At 42.1% G+C, this 20,732-nt stretch overlaps 1 protein-coding gene across 1 annotated transcript; it reads left to right on the top strand.

Moving 5' to 3' along the window:
• The first annotated feature begins 1,767 nt into the window (after positions 1 to 1,767).
• LOC143746679 (tripartite motif-containing protein 16-like) lies at positions 1,768 to 13,272 on the top strand. The gene is made up of 6 exons (XM_077238656.1): positions 1,768 to 2,637; positions 3,826 to 3,921; positions 4,009 to 4,242; positions 8,930 to 9,083; positions 9,225 to 9,272; positions 12,383 to 13,272. Exons 1-6 carry the CDS (start codon positions 2,065 to 2,067, stop codon positions 12,928 to 12,930), a joined length of 1,653 nt encoding a protein of 550 aa, XP_077094771.1. The 5' UTR covers positions 1,768 to 2,064; the 3' UTR covers positions 12,931 to 13,272.
• Positions 13,273 to 20,732: the final 7,460 nt, after the last annotated feature.

Raw genomic sequence — 20,732 nt, 5'->3', positions numbered from 1 at the left:
TGAACAAAGTTTGATGCAACGAATCTACTGGTAGGTTTATCTTTCAGCAATCCTTTTTTCAGTGCACCCCAACTGAGGTGTAACCTTCAGCAGGATTCTTTATTGAGAACACGAGCTGTCGGTAGCTGTAGTCACCAAGTCTAACTCAATAACTAAACACAGTGTTTTATCCCTTTCAAGGGGGAGGGATTTTACATAGAGATCAGCATGCAGTGTAACTCAGAGCCTCTGAAAACAAAGTAGGTAAATAAAAGCCTGTTCCCGGAGATTCCTCAGACCTGCATTATCAAAGAGAAACAAAGCCCAGCTGTTCTTGAGTCATCATCTATGCCTCCAAACGGTAAAACACTTGTGTGAACTTTCTGTTGTACCTAAATTAGACATTTCTGTCTATATACATTTGTAACACTACATCAGCGAGACAAATAAATGTGTTATTTTTAATATAATGTAGGTGAGGTAGATCAGCCGTGACCCAATTGAATTTCTAATAAAGCAATGTCACATTATACACTAGCCTATAGTTCTGGTAATGCAACTTAAAAAAATGGTGAACTTCTGGAGCCCAGTATATTTACATTTATTCATTTAGCAGACGCCTTTACTCAAAGTGACTTACCAATGAGAACAATAGAAGCAGTTAAACTAACAATAGGACAACGATATGCAAGTCCTATGACCCTTCCAAGTTTAATCAAACGCAGTACCTGTATTATTATTATTATTATTTTTATAAAGATAATAGATATAGAATGGAAGATAAAGTGTTAGTATTAATGGATCAAGTTTTGCTGAAAAAGATGCGTCTTCAGCCGTTTCTTGAAAATGGACTCGGACTCAGCCGCTCTGGTTGAGTTGGGGATCAGATGAAGGATCACTTCACTTCACAATCGTGCCGGCAGCCAATCACACACTCGGAAAGCACGCTTCCACACGTGATGTGGCTTCGACTTCGGAAGAACGAAATTGCTCTAAAAAAATGCAAAAATAACCAATTCCCACTTATTCATAAACTTTATGCGTCCTTTTAGTGTTTTCAGTGATGTGCAGCCTGTACATATCTGTTCACGTCGGAAAAAATGTGTTTTGGGGTTTTATGACCCTTTAATGAGGGCAAGCTTTACCATTCAACTGAGCTGTGCGCATGCATATTAGACACTAGCAGTATGTTCTTTGCTCCATCCATGCAATAACTGCATTCTTCTTTAAACCGAGTTTTCTATTTACTTCGACTGCTCAGTGTTCTGGTATTATCCAATAGTTTGACTGATTTCAGGGGCGATCAAAATTACGATTTAAAATCAGAATATGAGCATAGATCACTTACATTCACTTACATTTTGAAATGTTAGCGATAATGATTCAAAAAGCAAGCACCAGCGATTGAACTTCAAAGTGTGGTTTGAAGCCCCAGCTGAACTTTAGCACCCGAGTTAGACCTGTCTGTGATCGGCTGAAGCGCAGGGATCCACCGCAGTAGTTTGAAAAGGTCCAGCTCGCCCTGTTGCTCCGTCGGCACCTTTGTCAAAGTACTTTGTACTTTTGGTGAAAATAAATGTAGCTAAGTTGAATACTTTATTTTTATTCAACTCAAGTAAAAGTAAAAGTACCACAATTTAATTATATTTAAGAAAGAATAAAACATTATTTGAAAGTATTTGTAATTACTTACTTTTAACCTCTGGAACTGGACACACATCATTAGGATGCAGTATTCCTGATTCTCAATTGAGTGACTGTCTGAGACTGACATCTAGTGGACGGTTTATGATCTGCGACTTTACAGCAGGATTCCTCTTTCTATTCCTGGAGAGACACAACAGAGTTTCATTTTGGCTGTTGCTGAACAAACCCGAATCAACTAAGAAAGGTTTTTGCATTTAAAATAACATCCAGGTGTGTGGGAGTATGGTTGGTGTGTCCAGGACCAGGAATAAGGAATCTTTCTAAATATGTTTTGCACACGTCACTCAAACACAGAACCAGGAAGCAGGAAGAGTTCGAGAGAAAGAGAAACTTAAGTGCAGTTGAGCTGTTGTGTGTTTGTGTGTCTCATGCAGTAAAATGGCAGAAGCCAGATTTTCTCAGGATGAGTTCCTGTGTCCAGTGTGTCTGGATCTCCTGAAGGATCCGGTGGCCATTCCCTGTGGACACAGTTACTGTAAGATCTGTATTACAGGCTGCTGGGATCAGGAGGATCAGAAGAGAGTCTACAGCTGCCCTCAGTGCAGACAGACCTTCAGTCCAAGACCTGCTTTAGCTAAAAACACCATGCTGGCTGAACTGGTGGAGAAACTGAAGAAGACTAAACTTCCTGCTGACTGTTACGCTGGAGCTGGAGATGTGCAGTGTGACGTCTGTACTGGAAGAAAACACAAAGCCGTCAAGTCCTGTCTGGTGTGTCTGATCTCTTACTGTCAAAGTCACCTTGAACAACATGAGAGTTTGTTTAAAGGAAAGAGACACAATTTGACTGATGCCACTGGACGACTGCAGGAGATGATCTGCCAAACACATGATAAACTCCTTGAGGTTTTCTGCCGCACTGACCAGAAGTTTATATGTGTAATGTGTACAATGGAGGAACATAAAAACCACAACACTGTATCAGCTGCAGCACAGAGGACAGAGAAACAGGTATGAAACTACACACTGATGAAATAATGTTGACACTATTTATATTGGCACCATATGATCAGGAAACATCATTCACACTGCAGACGTCACAGAAGTGAAGAGTAGCTGTAAGTGGACTTTCACTGCTGAGCGTATTTGTGCTCCGCATTTAACTTAAAGGGATAGTTCACCCAAAAATGAAAATTTTGTCAGTATTTACTCACCCTCATGTTGTTGCAACCCCGTAAGACCTTCGTTCATCTTCGGAACACGAATTAAGATATTTTTGATGAAACATTCCAATTTTATGAAATCTCTGTGGGCCTCGGCTCATTTCACTAGTTTAACAGCGTCCGCTTCTGTTGTTGTACGCATCACCCACACGACCAGCATCGGCCAATAGTGAGCCTACGTGTGACGTAGCTCTACGCAATCACACTACTCTAACTGACTAGAGGCCCAAAGAGAAGGAAATGAATAGTTGAAATAAAGTCGTTATTTTTGTTTGTTTTTGCGCACAAAAAGTATTCTCGTCACTTGATAAACTTGATTGAGCCACTGTAGTCACTTGGACTATTTTAACAGTAAATACTGACAGAATTTTCATTTTTGGGTGAACTATCCCTTTAACAGAATATATGGTGAAAATACACCATAAACATTTATAAACATTTGATTATTTTGTATTTGATCTGCATCTTCATTATCTTTAAAAAAAAAACTAAGTTAAAAACACATTTTCTTGAGTTGGCGTATAATCAAGTTTTATTGCATTGTGTTTTTATTAGTTATAATGTATTGTATTATTGTTATGTTTTTATTGTGCAGCACATTGTTCAACCTAGGTTGTGCTTAATGGTCCTATATACATTTTTTTTTACATTGACAAAATTGACATTGTTCGATGAATCTGACTCAGTCCATTTGAACTATATCGAACCGCAAGTCTATTATGCAGCAGAAACTCTGTCAGTGTGAAGCTTTACATCTGTGTCAGTTTCACTTTTATGATGCTTATGCTTGCAGTGTGAAACAGGTTATGCTTCATGTAAATCCATGTGCAATGGTGGTAAAACTGATCAATCATCCCTTCAGGAGTTTGAACCTCCAGCCATTGGTTATTAATTCTACTGTCACTGGATTCAACTCTTCACATGATGATATAGTGACTGTATAAAATGGCATCTCTGTTATTGGTTTGTGCTGCAGAAGCAGCTGAAGGAGACGCAGAGGTCGTTCCAGCAGAGGATCCAGCAGAGAGAGAAAGATCTTCAGCAGCTGAGAGAGGCTGTAGAGTCTCATAAGGTGAGTCTGGAGAAGAAGAGAAGTTTGAGAAGTCTCAGTCAGGACTCACTGAAGCTCACTGTGTGATTGTGATGTGTGTCCTAACAGCGCTCTGCACACACAGCAGTGGAGGACAGCGAGAGGATCTTCACTGAGCTCATCCGCTCCATTGAGAGAAGCCGCTCTGAGGCGACACAGCGGATCAGAGATCAGGAAAAGACTGCAGTGAGTCGAGCTGAAGAACGACTGGAGCGACTGGAGCAGGAGATCAATGATCTGAGGAGGAGATACGCTGAGCTGGAGCAGCTTTCACACACACAGGATCACATAAATTTCCTGCAGGTAACAGAGATCCAGAAGAACGTCTCGGTTACGTATGTAACCCTCGTTCCCTGAGTAGGGAACGGAGACGTTACGTCTGATGACGACGAATGGGGTTTCGCTTAGAAAGCCTATCGACTTCGAGTATTACAAAACGAGCCAATGGCAAAGAAATGCCATGGGTCTGCGGAATTTGCATAGCATATCTCCTCCTTACCTCGTGGGTATAAAAGGAGGATGCTGGCAACATGCAGATATGCTTCTTCGCTGAGGAGTCGAGACTGAACTCGGGTGATCCCCGCAGTATACCGGAAAGTCGCAGGAAGACGTAAAGTCTCCGTTCCCTACTCAGGGAACAAGGGTTACATACATAACCGAGACGTTCCCTTTCGTTGTCACTCCGAGTTACGTCGGATGACGACGAATGGGGTTACCAGTCTAATCACGCCACCTTCTCGGCTGTCTTCCAGTGCCCTGCGTAAATCTGAGATACCTGTTGTGAGACTAGCACGGACGAAGGACTCCTATTTAGCACAGGAATACCAAGGTACACTAGGGGCATATCCCATAGCTTAGAGGAAATATGCAATTATTGCCAACCCATACACATATGACCCGGAGGGATGCATATGGAGAACACAGGGGTGTCCAGCTGCAGGTGGAATATTTCAACCCCAGGGGTGGCAAGGTGGCTTGCCAAGGGAAAGACACATGCTCAGAGAGGCTTACAGTGGAAATAAACATGTGGGGGTCGCTCAGGGGAGGGACCATGCACACGGGAGGCACCTAGCTGACGCGCAGGCAATAGACACTGGCGCCGACGTCAGCAGTGCTGGAGGAACTCAGGGCTTTCGGAGAAGCTCACCTGAGGGGAATATCGCACATATCCAGTCCGTGGAGTGGAATGGCGAGCAAGCGAAGACACCTGAGCGGGTCCAGTACTAGCTGGTTGAAGCGAGTACATGAGAGGACACTAGCTCCACTCGGAGATTATAGAATCTGGCGAATGTGTTAGGTTTCGCCCAGCCTGCAGCTCTGCAGATGTCTGTTAGCGAGGCGCCATGCGCTAGAGCCCAAGAGGACGCCACACTCCGGGTGGAGTGGGCAGTCACACCAAGGGGGCACGACCTTGCTGCTGGTATGCCAAAGCAATGGCGTCCACTATCCAGGGAGACAACCTTTGCTTGGAGAGAGCCTTTCCCTTCAGCTTCCCTCCATAACAGACAAAGAGCTGGTCTGAGGTCCTGAAACACTGCGTTCTGTCTACATAGGCCCGGAGAGCACGTACTGGACAGAGCAGTGCCAAGGCTGGGTCTGCCTCCTCCAGGGGCAGCGCTTGCAGGTTCACCACCTGGTCCCGAAAGGGACTGGTAGGAACCTTGGGCACATATCCAGGCCGGGGTCTCAGGATCACGTGAGAGTAAGCCGGCCCGAATTACAGGCACGCTTTGTCAACGGAGAATGCGTGCAGGTCCCCTACCCTCTTGATGGAGGCCAATGCAACCAGGAGCGCTGTCTTCATTGACAGGAACTTAAGCTCCCCTGATTGCAAAGGCTCAAAGGGAGCACTCTGCAGGGCAGTTAGAACCACTGAGAGGTCCCAAGAAGGAACGTACAGCCAGCAACTCGAGGCAATTGACATGCCATACGCGCTGGGGTCTTGTCCAGGAGCCCGCTGCACCATGTCCATTGCACATGGCGCCCCACCCCATGGTGGAGGCATCTGTCGTTACAAGAACATGCCAGGAAGTTCGTTCCAGGGGCACTCCGGCCCGTAAAAAACTGAGGTTCGACCACGGGGTGAAGCTCTGACGACAGGTTGGAGTAACTGGTCCTCGGAGGTGCCGTGTTGCCATGCCCATCTCAGGAGTCGGTCGCAAAGCCAAAGCTGAAGCGGTCTCATATGAGCAATCCGAGCGGCGATGGTACAGCTGCAGATGCCATATGCCCCAGGAGCCTCTGAAATAACTTCAGTGGAACCGCACTCTTGCGCTTGATTGTCTCAGGCAAGTCAGCAGTGGCTGAGTGGAGAAAGGGACCGAGTCGATACCGAGAAAAGAGATCCTCTGCACAGGGCAAAGTTTACTCTTTTCCCAGTTGACCCGAAGGCCCAGACGAGCTAGGTGCTGGAGCACTGGGTCCCTGTGTTCGCAAACCTGGTCTCTGAGCTAGGATAGCCAGTCGCCGAGATAGTTCAGGATGCGAACCCCGTGTTCCCATGGAGGAACAAGGGCTGCCTCGACAACCTTTGTGAAGGCGCGAGGAGACAGGGCTAGCCCGAATGGGAGAACAGCGTACTGATATGCGCGCCCCTTGATAGCAAACCGCAGGAATGGTCTGAGTCGGAGACGGAGACATAAAAGTAGGCGTCCTTCAGGTCGATCGCTGCAAACCAATCCGGTGGCTGCACACATCCGAAAATACTTTTGGCCAGGAGCATCTGATCGGCAGCCTGTGAAGGGGGCGGTTCAGACGCGCAGGTCCAGGATTGGCCGTAACCCACCGGATTTCTCCGGGATAATGAGGTAGGGGCTGTAAAACCCGGACCTCATTTTGGCTGAACGGACAGTCATGATCGTACCCTTCGCCAGTAGGGTAGCAACCTCCGCTGTCATGATAGGGGCATAGCCACCGACTATAGTGGAGCGGACCCCCCTGAAGCGGGGTGGAGACCGTGCGAACTGAATCGCATAGCCGAGCCGATGGTTCGGGCAACCCAGCGGAACAGATTGGGAGCACTAGCCAGGCTCCCAAGAACTGTGCCAGCGGAGTCACGCGAACCACAGATGTCCCCTCGGTGGTGCAGCGAAGCGGAATGACTGGCCCGGACGTGGACGGCATAGCGGCCCGGTGTGGGGGCACGGTCATAACCGCACCCTGACAGAGGAGGCCAGGGAAGGACCAGCGTTCCGCGGGGGCCTGCTCTGCCAGGGGTCTGGCGACAGAGGGGGATGAGAGCGGTACATTCCGGAGACGGCACACACTGTCATCCGGCTCTGAGACAGAGGGGGACGAGGGGTGCACGGCTCGGGGGCGGCGCACCGTGTCGTCCGAGAATCTGTGTGCTCAGAGATGGGAGAGTCAGTTCTTTCTGAGAATAAGGATTCTTCCCCGGCCCTCCACCGGGGAAAGGAGTGGCCCTGCTACCAGCTCCTGGAAAGAACTGAGTCCCATCTCTGAGTAGCCCGTCTCAAGAGTGCCGCTTAACCCGGCGTATAGCGGGGGCGGGGCTGGAGAGGGCTGTGGCGTCCCCCTGCGGGTTCCAGAGCCAGCCCGGGTGAACGGGCGGGGTGGGAGCCGCGGGAGCGCGCCTTCGGCGGTGGGCAGACTGAGGGATCTGAGCGGATGGCGGGGCCGTCAGGGCAGAATATGCCTCAGTCTGCTCATGGGCGGTTGAGAACTGTTGTACATCCCTCACCGCACCGCCGAAGGGCCAACCTGGGATATGAGGGTGTCGAGCAGACGGGTCCGCCGGACATCCTGCACATCGGACAGGTTAAGCCACAGGCTTGAATGGTGGACATCACCTGACCAAGGGGGCGTGCGGCCACTTTCGTTGCTCGGGAAGCAAGGTCAGTGGCGGCGCGCAGCTCATTGAAGAGATACTCTTGGCTCCGAAACGAAAACATATCTGCATGTTGCCGGCGTCCTCCTTTTATACCCACGAGGTAAGGCGGAGATATGCTATGCAAATTCCGCAGACCTAATGCATTTCTTTGCTATTGGCTCGTTTTGTATACTCGAAGTCGATAGGCTTTCTAAGCGAAACCCCATTCATCGTCATCAGACGTAACTCGGAGTGACAACGAAAGGGAACAGGACAATAGAGCACGCGCTCTTTAAATAAAAAAAAATATATTGTCCTGTACTAATATGCTCCTATAGGCGCGTCCACAACGCGCGAACACTTTGTCCCGCTTTAACCTCGCGCACGAGCAGATCCGTTTCCTCCATAGAGAAGCGTTCAGTTTTAAAAACTTAAAGTGCTTTATTAAAAGTAAAATTACCCCAAATCCAATATTAAATTATTGTTTAGAAATACTACTTCACATTTCATAGAAGATTAAATTAACGAAAATAAAAATATCACATATTAATGCCTTTTCATCAAACAAATATGAATTTGTGAATAAAACAAAGGCTTTAATGACATTCCCAGTGTATTAAACTTTACAGTCCAATTTACACAATATAATACATGTAAGATGGAGATTGATGCATTTGATCAGGATAATGATATGATTATTTAAAATATTTAATGTGAGATAGATGTTGGTATATTACTGACCTCTAGATTTTATTTCCACATGTGAATGAATCACTTTCATGTTTTCTAGACAATATTTGTTTGTTTGTTTGTTTGTTTTTTTGCTTTATATCACTGTTGCGGTCATTCATTTTTAAAATATTTAATTTCAAAAGATTAAATATTTGGATTTATGATGGCAGTATTTCTAATAAAATTATGTATTTCTGAAGCTAAATTGAGCTTAAATTGATAGGAAGTTCACATATAGTGTAAATGTCAAACGCTAGAACTTGGATCTGTAATGTCACATAATGAATATGAGCAGAATGAAGCTGATGCTGTGAAAGTGCTGGATTGAGGAGAGTTACTAAAGATCATCAAGAGCCGCACAGATCTGACAGTAGAGCAGGTTATTGATGAAGTGTGGAGGTGATGAGCTTTGATTTGTGTTTTCTGTAGAGTTTCCAGTCTCTCTCAGCTCCTCCTGAATCTACAGACGTAAATGACAATCCCTTCAGTTCTCTCTCCTCTTTTGATGGCGTGAGAGAAACTGTCCGTCAGCTGAGAGACAAACTGGAGGATTTCTGCAAAGAGAAGAAGATCTCTGACAGAGGTAAAGTCCTGTTCTCAGAAATCATCCTCCATCATCTCAGATCATGTAGAAGATCATATTAGAAATGTCTTAGGAACGGATGCAGGGATCATTTTCTCTTGACATGATAATCACACTCTTCATGTCTGTTGATTTCCACAGTCACTTTCTCCAACATTGTTCCCAGAACCAGGAACGACTTCCTACAATGTAAGTCACTAAGAAAACAAGCAGAAAAACTCTCTGAGTGTGTTCATGTTCTTCTGGAGAAGTGAAAGAAAACATGACAGAAGAGTTTTATAGTTGATCATGTAAATGATGATTTGCACAGGATATCTGGTAAACTGTACTGAGACACTGATGATATATTGAACATAAGAGTTCAGCTACACTGAAAAAAATTATAACATTGATTCATCTGAAAAATTTGAGGTAATAATTCACACAAAGTATTTTTAACTTGATTCACTATAAATCAGTAATTAGTTTGAACCTGTAATTTTCCTTGCCAAGGAAAAAAAATATATATATACAGCTCATGAAAACACAAAATTCCTATCTCAAAAAATAAGCATATCATGAAAAGGGTCTCTAAACGAGCTATTAACCTAATCATCTGAATCAACTAATTAACTCTAAACACCTGCAAAAGATTCCTGAGGCTTTTAAAAACTCCCAGCCTGTTTCATTCATAACCGCAATCATGGGTAAGACTGCCGACCTGACTGCTGTCCAGAAGGCCATCATTGACACCCTCAAGCAAGAGGGTAAGACACAGAAAGAAATTTCTGAACAAATACGCTGTTCCCAGAGTGCTGTATCAAGGCACCTCAGTGGGAAGTCTGTGGGAAGGAAAAAGTGTGGCAAAAAACGCAGCACAACGAGAAGAGGTGACCGGACCCTGAGGAAGATTGTGGAGAAGGACCGATTCCAGACCTTGGGGGACCTGCGGAAGCAGTGGACTGAGTCTGGAGTAGAAACATCCAGAGCCACCGTGCACAGGCGTGTGCAGGAAATGGGCTACAGGTGCCGCATTCCCCAGGTCAAGCCACTTTTGAACCAGAAACAGCGGCTGAAGCGCCTGACCTGGGCTACAGAGAAGCAGCACTGGACTGTTGCTCAGTGGTCCAAAGTACTTTTTTCGGATGTAAGCAAATTTTGCATGTCATTCGGAAATCAAGGTGCCAGAGTCTGGAGGAAGACTGGGGAGAAGGAAATGCCAAAATGCCTGAAGTCCAGTGTCAAGTACCCACAGTCAGTGATGGTCTGGGGTGCCATGTCAGCTGCTGGTTTTGGTCCACTGTTTTTTATCAAGGGCAGGGTCAATGCAGCTAGCTATCAGGAGATTTTGGAGTTCAGTTCAGTTCAGTTCAGTTCAAGTTTATTTATATAGCACATTTAAACACAACACTAGTTGACCAAAGTGCTTTCCATAATAGACAACAAATATACCTGACAGCAACAGTGAGAGAAAAATAAAGTAAAATAAATAAATAGATAAAGGTCACTACTCAACTCTTTTCGAAGGCCAATGAATATAGATAGTTCTTTAACAAAGATTTGAAAACGTCAGGAGTTTGGGCATTTCTAATTAGAACAGGTAAAGTATTCCAAAGATTAGGAGCAGCTACTGAGAAGGCTCGGTCACTTTTTGTTTTTAACCTGGATCTGGGAACATCTGGAAACATCTGATTGGATGACCTCAAAGCTTTAACCGGAGTATGTACATGTAAGAGTTCTGACAAGTAAGAAGGTGCCAACCCATTTAAAGTTTTAAAAACAAGCAGTGAAATCTTAAAATCAATCCTAAAGTGAACAGGAAGCCATTGGAGCGAAGCTAAAACAGGGGTAATGTGCTCACGCTTTTTATTGCCTGTTAGGAGTCGAGCTGCTCCATTCTGGACTAACTGTAACCGATGGAGAGACGACTGATCAATTCCAACATACAAAGAGTTACAGGCGGGACGTTATAGTCGAGGCGGGACGTTATAAATGCATGTATTACTCTTTCAAAATCTTTTCGTGGCAAGTATGGTTTGACTTTTGCCAACATTCTCAGCTGAAAGAAACTGGCTTTTACAACTGAACTAATTTGTTTTTCAAATTTAAAAACACTATCGAAGATCACGCCTAGGTTCTTGGTTAGTGGACGACTATATGTTCCTAAAGTACCAAGAGCATCTATACAATCACTTAAAAGCACTTCATGCTTCCATCTGCTGAAAAGCTTTATGGAGATGAAGATTTCATTTTTCAGCACGACCTGGCACCTGCTCACAGTGCCAAAACCAGTGGTAAATGGTTTACTGACCATGGTATTACTGTGCTCAATTGGCCTGCCAACTCTCCTGACCTGAACCCCATATAGAATCTGTGGGATATTGTGAAGAGAAAGTTGAGAGACGCAAGACCCAACACTCTGGATGAGCTTAAGGCCGCTATCGAAGCATCCTGGGCCTCCATAACACCTCAGCAGTGCCACCGGCTGATTGCCTCCATGCCACGCCGCATTGAAGCAGTCATTTCTGCAAAAGGATTCCTGACCAAGTATTGAGTGCATAACTGAACATAATTATTTGACGGGGTTGACTTTTTTGTATTAAAAACACTTCTTTTATTGGTCGGATGAAATATGCAAATTTTTTGAGATAGGAATTTTGGGTTTTCATGAGCTTTATGCCAAAATCATTAGTATTAAAACAATAAAAGACCTGAAATATTTCAGTTGGTGTGCAATGAATCTAAAATATATGAAAGTTTAATTTTTATCATTACATTATGGAAAATAATGAACTTTATCACAATATGCTATTTTTTTTAGAAGGACCTGTATATATATATAAACTGTACTGAGACACTGATGATATATTGAACATGAAGAGTTCATCTTCATTAAAAGATCAGACAGATTCATAATTCCTGATTCCAGATGAACTGGATAAATATTGTGAAAGTTCTGATCCAATCTGACTTCTGACCTATTAAGCCGCCTAAATCATAATCATACACTGTTCGTTTGTTGGCCAGAGGAGGACTGGCCCCCGACTGAGCCTGGGTTCTCCCAAGGTTTTTTTCTCCATTCTGTCACTGATGGAGTTTTGGTTCCTTGCAACTGTCGCCTTTTTTCGCCTTTATTCGCCATTGGCTTTTGGCTTGCTTAGTTGAGGACATTTAACATTTAATTTTGAATTTAACAATACTATTACAACTTTACTTTCCTGTTATCTCTGTAAAGCTGCTTTGAAACAATTTGTATTGTAAAAAGCGCTATATAAATAAAGGTGACTTGACTTGATTCTGATGTGTTTTATCTCCATCAGATTCCCATCAGCTCAATCTGGATCTGAACACAGTGAATGAATACATCCGTCTGTCTGAGAGGAACAGAGTGATTACTGGCACTTTACTAAAGCTTCAGTCGTATCCTGATCATCCAGACAGATTTGATGTGTATCAGCAGGTGTTGTGCAGAGAGAGTGTGTCTGGACGCTGTTACTGGGAGATTGAGTGGAGTGGTGGTGTGTTTGGTGGTGTGTTTGGTGATGTGTGTATATCAGTGTCATATAAGAGCATCAGCAGGAAGGGACGGGGTAAAGAGTGTTGGTTTGGATATAATGATCAGTCCTGGAGTTTGTCCTGCTCTCTCTCCAGTTACTCATTCAGACACAATAACATAGAGACTGAACTCCCTGTAAAGCCCATCAGTCGTAGAATAGGGGTGTATGTGGATCACAGTGCAGGAACTCTGTCCTTCTACAGCGTCTCTGACACAATGAGCCTCATCCACACAGTCCAGACCACATTCACTCAGCCACTCTATCCTGTGTTTGGGGTTAATAGTTTTGGATCCTCAGTGATACTGTGTTGATGAATCAGAATAGACTGTAGAGAGATTCTACCCATAATGCTCTGAGCTGCATGATAAATCATAAACACTGAGATGTTATAGAGTCTCTTACTTTCTCTTTATTACATTAATAACATGTTCAGATTATGGTTGAGTAAGTGTGAGCTTGAAGCTGATATAATATTCTCAATTCTAAACTCAATCATTTAAATATTGATTTGTCTCATTATCTCTTATGTGTGCCTTGTGTAAATGTGTTTGTAGATGTTTATGCGCATATGTACATATGAGAGATTGTGTGTCTATTTCTTTCCTCTTTTGTTCATTCACGAAAAGTAAAATAAAAAGTTATATAAAAGGAAACTCCCTGTTTCCAAACGTCAATTTCTCTTCAGAAAGAAAGTACAAATATAGCTGCGAGCAGCGATTACGGACCCAAGCCGGTGGCACCGCAACCCCGGTGCCTTTAGTTACCTAAAGGCACCGGGGTGGCGGTGCCGCCGGCTTTGGCCCTTCATCGCTGCTCGCAGCTATATTTATATATATATATATATATATATATATATATATATATATATATATATATATATATATATATAAAGCCGGTGGCACCGCCACCCTGGTGCCTTTAGGGTTATTGTGCACGACGTGACACAAAATATCTGCTCGCTATCTGCCGAACGGCTCTGGTAGTTCCGCTTCAGCACTGATGATGTTGTAGAAATAGTGCGCTCTGGTTGGTCTGGATTATTCGGGATTTTGTATTTTATACAGAAATAAGTTATTTATAATTCAGATGAGAATAAAGTTAGTGTTGATTAAAATGAAGGAAAACAAATATATTTATCTGAAATATAGCACATTAGTTTTAAATTTATTTAGGTTCAATTACCAAACATACAATCTTAATTTAATTTAAAGCAAACAATACATTTAAAATATATGGCTTGTATGCACTTTTTTTTTATAAAAAAAAAGATATATATCCAAAAAGACAAGGCCTTAAAGGGTTAAACTCTTGTCACTGTAACAGACACAATCTCTCTCTCTCTCACACACACACACACACACACACACACAAACACACACGTCAAGTCACTTACATTTTAGATGCAATATTGAATAAGCAGAAAAATCGGATTTTCTGCTCTGAAAATATAAATAAGCTTAAAAATTGAATAAGCACTTTGAATATTCTAAACAGAATAAGCACTAGTCGCTAATGTATAAGTACTAGTACTTAATGGAATAGATACTAGTATCTAAAAAATAAGTACTAGTAGCATGAAAATAGAGACTAGTAGGTTAAAATGATTAAATGTTAAAACGGCTTGCCATATTGGCTCAGAGATAGAGAGAGAGAGAGAGAGAGAGAGAAAATTACCTTTTAGATACTAGTACCTATTAATAGATACTAGTATTTAGGCTCTAGATCCACTCCGAAAGTCACTTCGTGATCATTTAACCGCTTCATTTGAGAAAAACTATCATTATGACATAAACAAACAAACTCAAAAGGTCTTCACGGCATCCCCGTCAAAATAAAAGTTCGGTTTAACTTGACAGAAATATATTACCGTTGTACAGTAGAATTTAGATATGTCCCAATGTAATAATACTAACACTAATCCAAATAAATTATCATCAAAACTGAATTTAAGGAATAATCCATCTTTTAATTTTAAAGTCCCCGTGAACCGGAAGTTGCAAACGACTTTTCTCCAGTGTTGTGACGTATTTCCGAGAAAAACGGAATACTAAATGAGGCAAAATGGTGGGCGTGGCTTTTTCCCCAACTAGCACCTGATTGGATCTAGAAAAGTAGGTGTTTTCATTCAGACTGTCTACTGTCAGTTGGAGGGGCGTGATTACGGATGTTAAGAAGACGCCCAAACCGTGAAACCTACGTCATCAGGCAAGGTCCTCCAACGCAGAGGGGAGGGGAAATTTCAGATTTTGATTAAAGATTACGAAGCCAAACAATTTTTTTGTGTGGATTGACTTGCATGGATGAATTGTTCACCACAAAACGATCAATTTAAGCAAACAAAGTAAGTATGGTCAATTTTGAATTCATGGGGACTTTAACAGTAAAGCTCATTGTGCAGCACGTTATTTGACAAAAAGTTTATTTAATTTCATATGATTAAAATTGATGATAAATGATCAAATTTGTGTTTTATGTCTTCATTTTATTACCAGAAAAAACACAACACAGAATTAGTGTGACATTTTTTTTCATATTTTTTTTTAAATGTTGTATACGTTTAATGATTCATAATACACTATTTCAATTAATTAGACATGCTTTTTGATTGCTAAAAAATTTACACCACGTATTCGTAATACACCCGCTCCGCAACACTAGCAGTTCCCCCAACCCCCCCCCCCCCTGAAAAAAAATCCTAGGGGAAACACTGGGCATTCATAACGGTGCGCGTCCATGGCGACAAGCGAGCAGAGCTGAGCGAACGTTTAGTTAATTTATTCATTCGAGCGCTCTGCAAGAGCCACCATTATCAATGTGGACGTCCGTATTTAAAAGCTCTCGATCCTCAGTCACATACCAAATATGTATATAATTTTGAACACAAGAGGGCAGTATGGCCCTATGTATGAGTTGGTGTTTAAACTAAACTATCACTCAAAGAGCCCCCCCCCCCCCCCTCCTCCCCTCCCCCCCTCCCCACACAGACACACACACACACACACACACACACAAACAGAATGGCAGGGGGACAAGAAATCCATTCAAACTACAATATCTGACTTTCTGTTGCTCTGAGCTAATGACTTTAAATTAGAAAGTCGATTGGCTTGATGAGAACAATATGCGTGGCAAGTTTTGTAACTGTAGGTAAAACGAGCAAAGTTATAACACACTTTATGTGTCCTTTTTTAGTCATAAAATTAATTTCCTCGCCACGGCCAAACCGTTCGAGATATCAAAAATCCCTCCGGAATTTAGCATCATCAATGTCTTGACGTCATGCTGACCGAGTTTGCTTGAAATCCGATTAATTCCCAAGGAGAATTAAATAGAATTTCAGGGGTATGCGTTTCCAAACAAACCATGATAGCCGGCTTCCTGTTGGGATGTCGTAAAACTTAGAGCACGAAAGTTGTTCAACCCAATGAGATCTATAAGTGTACCGAGTTTCATATTATTACATGCAAGTGTCTTTGACACTTGCATGGACAAGTGTTCGAATCCCAGTCCAGGGGGCGCTGTCGGTCCGCCCTGCCACGCCCGGGTACCAGCTTCAGTCCGGCCCTGATGGCCACGGGTTCTGACCCGTGTGCAAAGTTTCAAGAGTTTTAGAGGATGTTAAGGGCCCCAAAAGCCCCCAAAACCTTGATCAACAATAATTAAAAGCTTTGTCACTCAAACAGACACATCCCCCTCCCCCCACAGACACAGAGGTATGCAGAGAGAGGGAGAGAGGGACAGAGATTACTCCAAAACATCCCATTCAAACCAAAATATCTGACTTCCTGTTGTTCGGAACCAAAATCTGTAAATTAGAAAGTTGTCCGGCTTGATCTGAACAATATGCCTACCGAGTTTTAAGATTGCAGGTAAAACTATGAAACTAACCCTCTCACTTTTGTCAAAAGGTGGCGCTACTGAGTCCCTGCACCACGCCCGTTCCTGAAACTTTGCACATGTCTACTGGCTAATATATGTGACATGTCTGTCGAGTTTCATGCAATTTCAAGCATGCTAAGAGTCTCAAAAGCATCAAAAAAGAATTTTAAAGTTTGATGTGTTGCCACGGCAACAGTATCAAAGATATCAAGAATCCATTCACAGGTCTACATATGGCGTATGTTTACATTATACAGATGAAGTTTGAAGCAAATTGGGTTAAAATAAGAGGGTGATTTCGAAGCATTTTGAAAGTGACACACTTCCTGCTGCCAGTTGGTGGCGCTATAACTTTGACTCACAAAAGTCACATCCATGTGATCGGCCTCTTACAACGAACACACTGCTGAAGTTTAATCAAGATCAGTTAATGTATGCAGAAGTTATAACACACTTCCTGTTTCACGTTTCCTCGCCACGGCCACACCGTTCGAGATATCAAAAATCCCCCGGCAATTTTTCATCTCAATGTCTTGACTTCATGCTGACCGAGTTTCGTGGCATTTCTTTGAATTCTCTAGGAGAAGTACTTTAAATTCCATTGCATGCGTTTTACAAACAACCCTAAATAGCCGACTTCCTGTTGGGCTGGGGTAAAAAGTAAGAGCATGAAGTATATATGAACCGATGAGATCTATATGTGTACCGAGTTTCATATTCTTACATACAAGCGTGTTTGATTTATGGACCAAGTTTTCGGACCCCGTTCCAGGGGGCGCTGTCGAGCCCCCCTGCCACGCCCGGGTACCATCTTCACCCCGACCCTGATGGCCGCGGGTTCTGACCCGCGTGCAAAGTTTCAAGAGTTTTCGTGCACGTTAAGAGCCCCAAAAGTGCCCGAATAGTCGTAAGAAAAATAAAAGAGGAGAAAAAAAATAAAATAATAATCCTAAGGAAAACAATAGGGCCTTCGCCTTTTCAAGGCTTGGGCCCTAATGATAGTAGAAATCACTCACACAATGTCAGGACTGTCTGATTCCAAAATAAAAGCCCTCCAAAAAGTCATATATAACCTGTTTTGTCTATGAATTTAGATAGATATTAAAAGGAAACTATTTTCACACGATTCTTAGTTGTGTAAATTTAAATGTCGTTGCTATATGCAACATTTCTAAATACACATTTTATGTAATGTGTCTGAGAAGAAAAGACAGATCATGTTTTAAATTATAAGTAGCCACAGTCGGACAAATGGCCCTCAACTACATTTCTGCAAACTAATAATCATATTAGTTTAAATTATAAAACGAAATAGTTTCACGTGTCAAATATCTGGTCCACACAACCATCAACTACTAGTTGCTCTATATTTCTAAAGTCAATCTTAAACGAATTAAAACAGTGTGTATTTTACACTTTATGAGACTTTTATTTTGAAATTGAACATCAGACAGTCCAGACTTTGAATGGTTGACCATAGCCAATAAAACGAATATAATGGTTAAATATTTACAAACATATATTATTAATTTTAAGGAAAACACAAGCACTATTATACATAGGTTACTATAGAAACAGTAACTTGTTATTTTGAAGATCGCAATATATTCTGCTGATCAGTATTGGCAGGTTACAATCTAATTCGTTTTTTTAAAAAGTAGTGTAGTTAATTACATTTATAGATATTATTACTGTCTTTTAGGCACATTACTTGAGTTTCACATTTTTAAAATACTGTTACGTCTCTTAGATGAGTTTGATGTTTGGCTAGGGGTAAAGGGAGTATAACATTAAATAAAGATGTGTGTGTAACTCAATATGAAGGCCAGGGCAATAAAAGAAAATAATCTAGTTAAAACTCCACTCAAAAGTGTTTATTGTACAGTGCCGAAAGTGAAAAGAAAATAATATTTACACAGGATCAATTAACACAAATAGCAAAAACAAGGTGGAAGGCGAGATTGAGAGATGCCAATCAAATTAGTTAATTAATTAATGGAAAAGCTAATTAAATTCTTATACTTTTATAATGGCTAATATTGTTTATTTAAATATTAATATTAAATAAATAATATTTGTATATAATTAATAATAGTTAATATAAATGATGTCGTATTTGGTATTGAGAAAGGGTCCGTTAGTGATTGTGATTTCGACTTCAGTGAAAGTTACATTATAACACCATTAGATGGCAGTAAAGACTGTCTTTATGAGTGAGTCAGTAGCAAAGACTTTTATATTGAAAGACACTGAAACAAGGTTGTAAACAAGGACATTGTTTTTACTTTAAACAACTCCCTATAAGACGCAACTGAACAAATGCATTGACTAGCGCTGTCATGTAAAACTCCCCTTAACTGTTAAAGGAGACCGGAGACTGCAGTTTCAGGACCCTAGTTTTCTGTGACCCTAGTTTCACCTACAGAACTCAATCACCAAAAACACTCATTTAACTTAAGATTATTGTTGTTCAACATTCATTACTCATTAAAACATCACACTCTTATTTGATCTGGACAAACTGAGCATCATTAGAAAGATTTAAGACTCCAGCTTAGATATTTGACCACTGTTTATGATGAAACTGGTTTGCAGTGACATTCATTTCTTAATTTATGCCAGGAGTGCAAAATTATTAATCTGTAACGTTCGTTATCTTGAATAGAAATCATCACTCATAAAGCAGTCATGCACATCTTCTCCGGTTTATTTTTGTTCACATACATGCAAAATACAGCATCTGTCAGTGCTCTTAGTCCAATGGTGCGCATATTTGGAGAAATAATGATTTATCACCACGTTTGTAAAATGTTTTGTCATAAAGAATAACATATCTATTAATTTTCCACTGAATTATGCGATCTGAAGAGCTCAAACAGCAAACACAGCGAGCTCTCTCTCCTCTTCCTGATTTGCGTCAGTTATGATCTCAGCGCTCTCTCATTCGCTGTACAGCTGTCAATCATCTCTAGCTAAAGTAACATCTTGTCACCTGAAACAAGAAACTAATAAATGCACGATTGAGTATATATAGGTCCTTCTCAAAAAATTAGCATATTGTGATAAAGTTAATTATTTTCCATAATGTAATGATACAAATTAAACTTTCATATATTTTAGATTCATTGCACACCAACTGAAATATTTCAGGCCTTTTATTGTTTTAATACTGATGATTTTGGCATACAGCTCATGAAAACCCAAAATTCCTATCTCAAAAAATTAGCATATCATGAAAAGGGTCTCTAAACGAGCTATTAACCTAATCATCTGAATCAACTAATTAACTCTAAACACCTGCAAAAGATTCCTGAGGCTTTTAAAAACTCCCAGCCTGTTTCATTACTCAAAACCGCAATCATGGGTAAGACTGCCGACCTGACTGCTGTCCAGAAGGCCATCATTGACACCCTCAAGCAAGAGGGTAAGACACAGAAAGAAATTTCTGAACAAATAGGCTGTTCCCAGAGTGCTGTATCAAGGCACCTCAGTGGGAAGTCTGTGGGAAGGAAAAAGTGTGGCAAAAAACGCTGCACAACGAGAAGAGGTGACCGGACCCTGAGGAAGATTGTGGAGAAGGACCGATTCCAGACCTTGGGGGACCTGCGGAAGCAGTGGACTGAGTCTGGAGTAGAAACATCCAGAGCCACCGTGCACAGGCGTGTGCAGGAAATGGATTACAGGTGCCGCATTCCCCAGGTCAAGCCACTTTTGAACCAGAAACAGCGGCAGAAGCGCCTGACCTGGGCTACAGAGAAGCAGCACTGGACTGTTGCTCAGTGGTCCAAAGTACTTTTTTCGGATGAAAGCAAATTTTGCATGTCATTCGGAAATCAAGGTGCCAGAGTCTGGAGGAAGACTGGGGAGAAGGAAATGCCAAAATGCCTGAAGTCCAGTGTCAAGTACCCACAGTCAGTGATGGTCTGGGGTGCCATGTCAGCTGCTGGTGTTGGTCCACTGTGTTTTATCAAGGGCAGGGTCAATGCAGCTAGCTATCAGGAGATTTTGGAGTATTTCATGCTTCCATCTGCTGAAAAGCTTTATGGAGATGAAGATTTCATTTTTCAGCACGACCTGGCACCTGCTCACAGTGCCAAAACCACTGGTAAATGGTTTACTGACCATGGTATTACTGTGCTTAATTGGCCTGCCATAGAGAATCTGTGGGATATTGTGAAGAGAAAGTTGAGAGACGCAAGACCCAACACTCTGGATGAGCTTAAGGCCGCTATCG

This window comes from Siphateles boraxobius, unplaced genomic scaffold (assembly GCF_051911475.1).
Source record: "Siphateles boraxobius isolate OS27281-9 unplaced genomic scaffold, OSU_SipBor_1 100, whole genome shotgun sequence".
Taxonomy (NCBI): Eukaryota; Metazoa; Chordata; class Actinopteri; order Cypriniformes; family Leuciscidae; genus Siphateles; species Siphateles boraxobius.
This window is presented reverse-complemented; position numbering and strand designations above follow the sequence as displayed.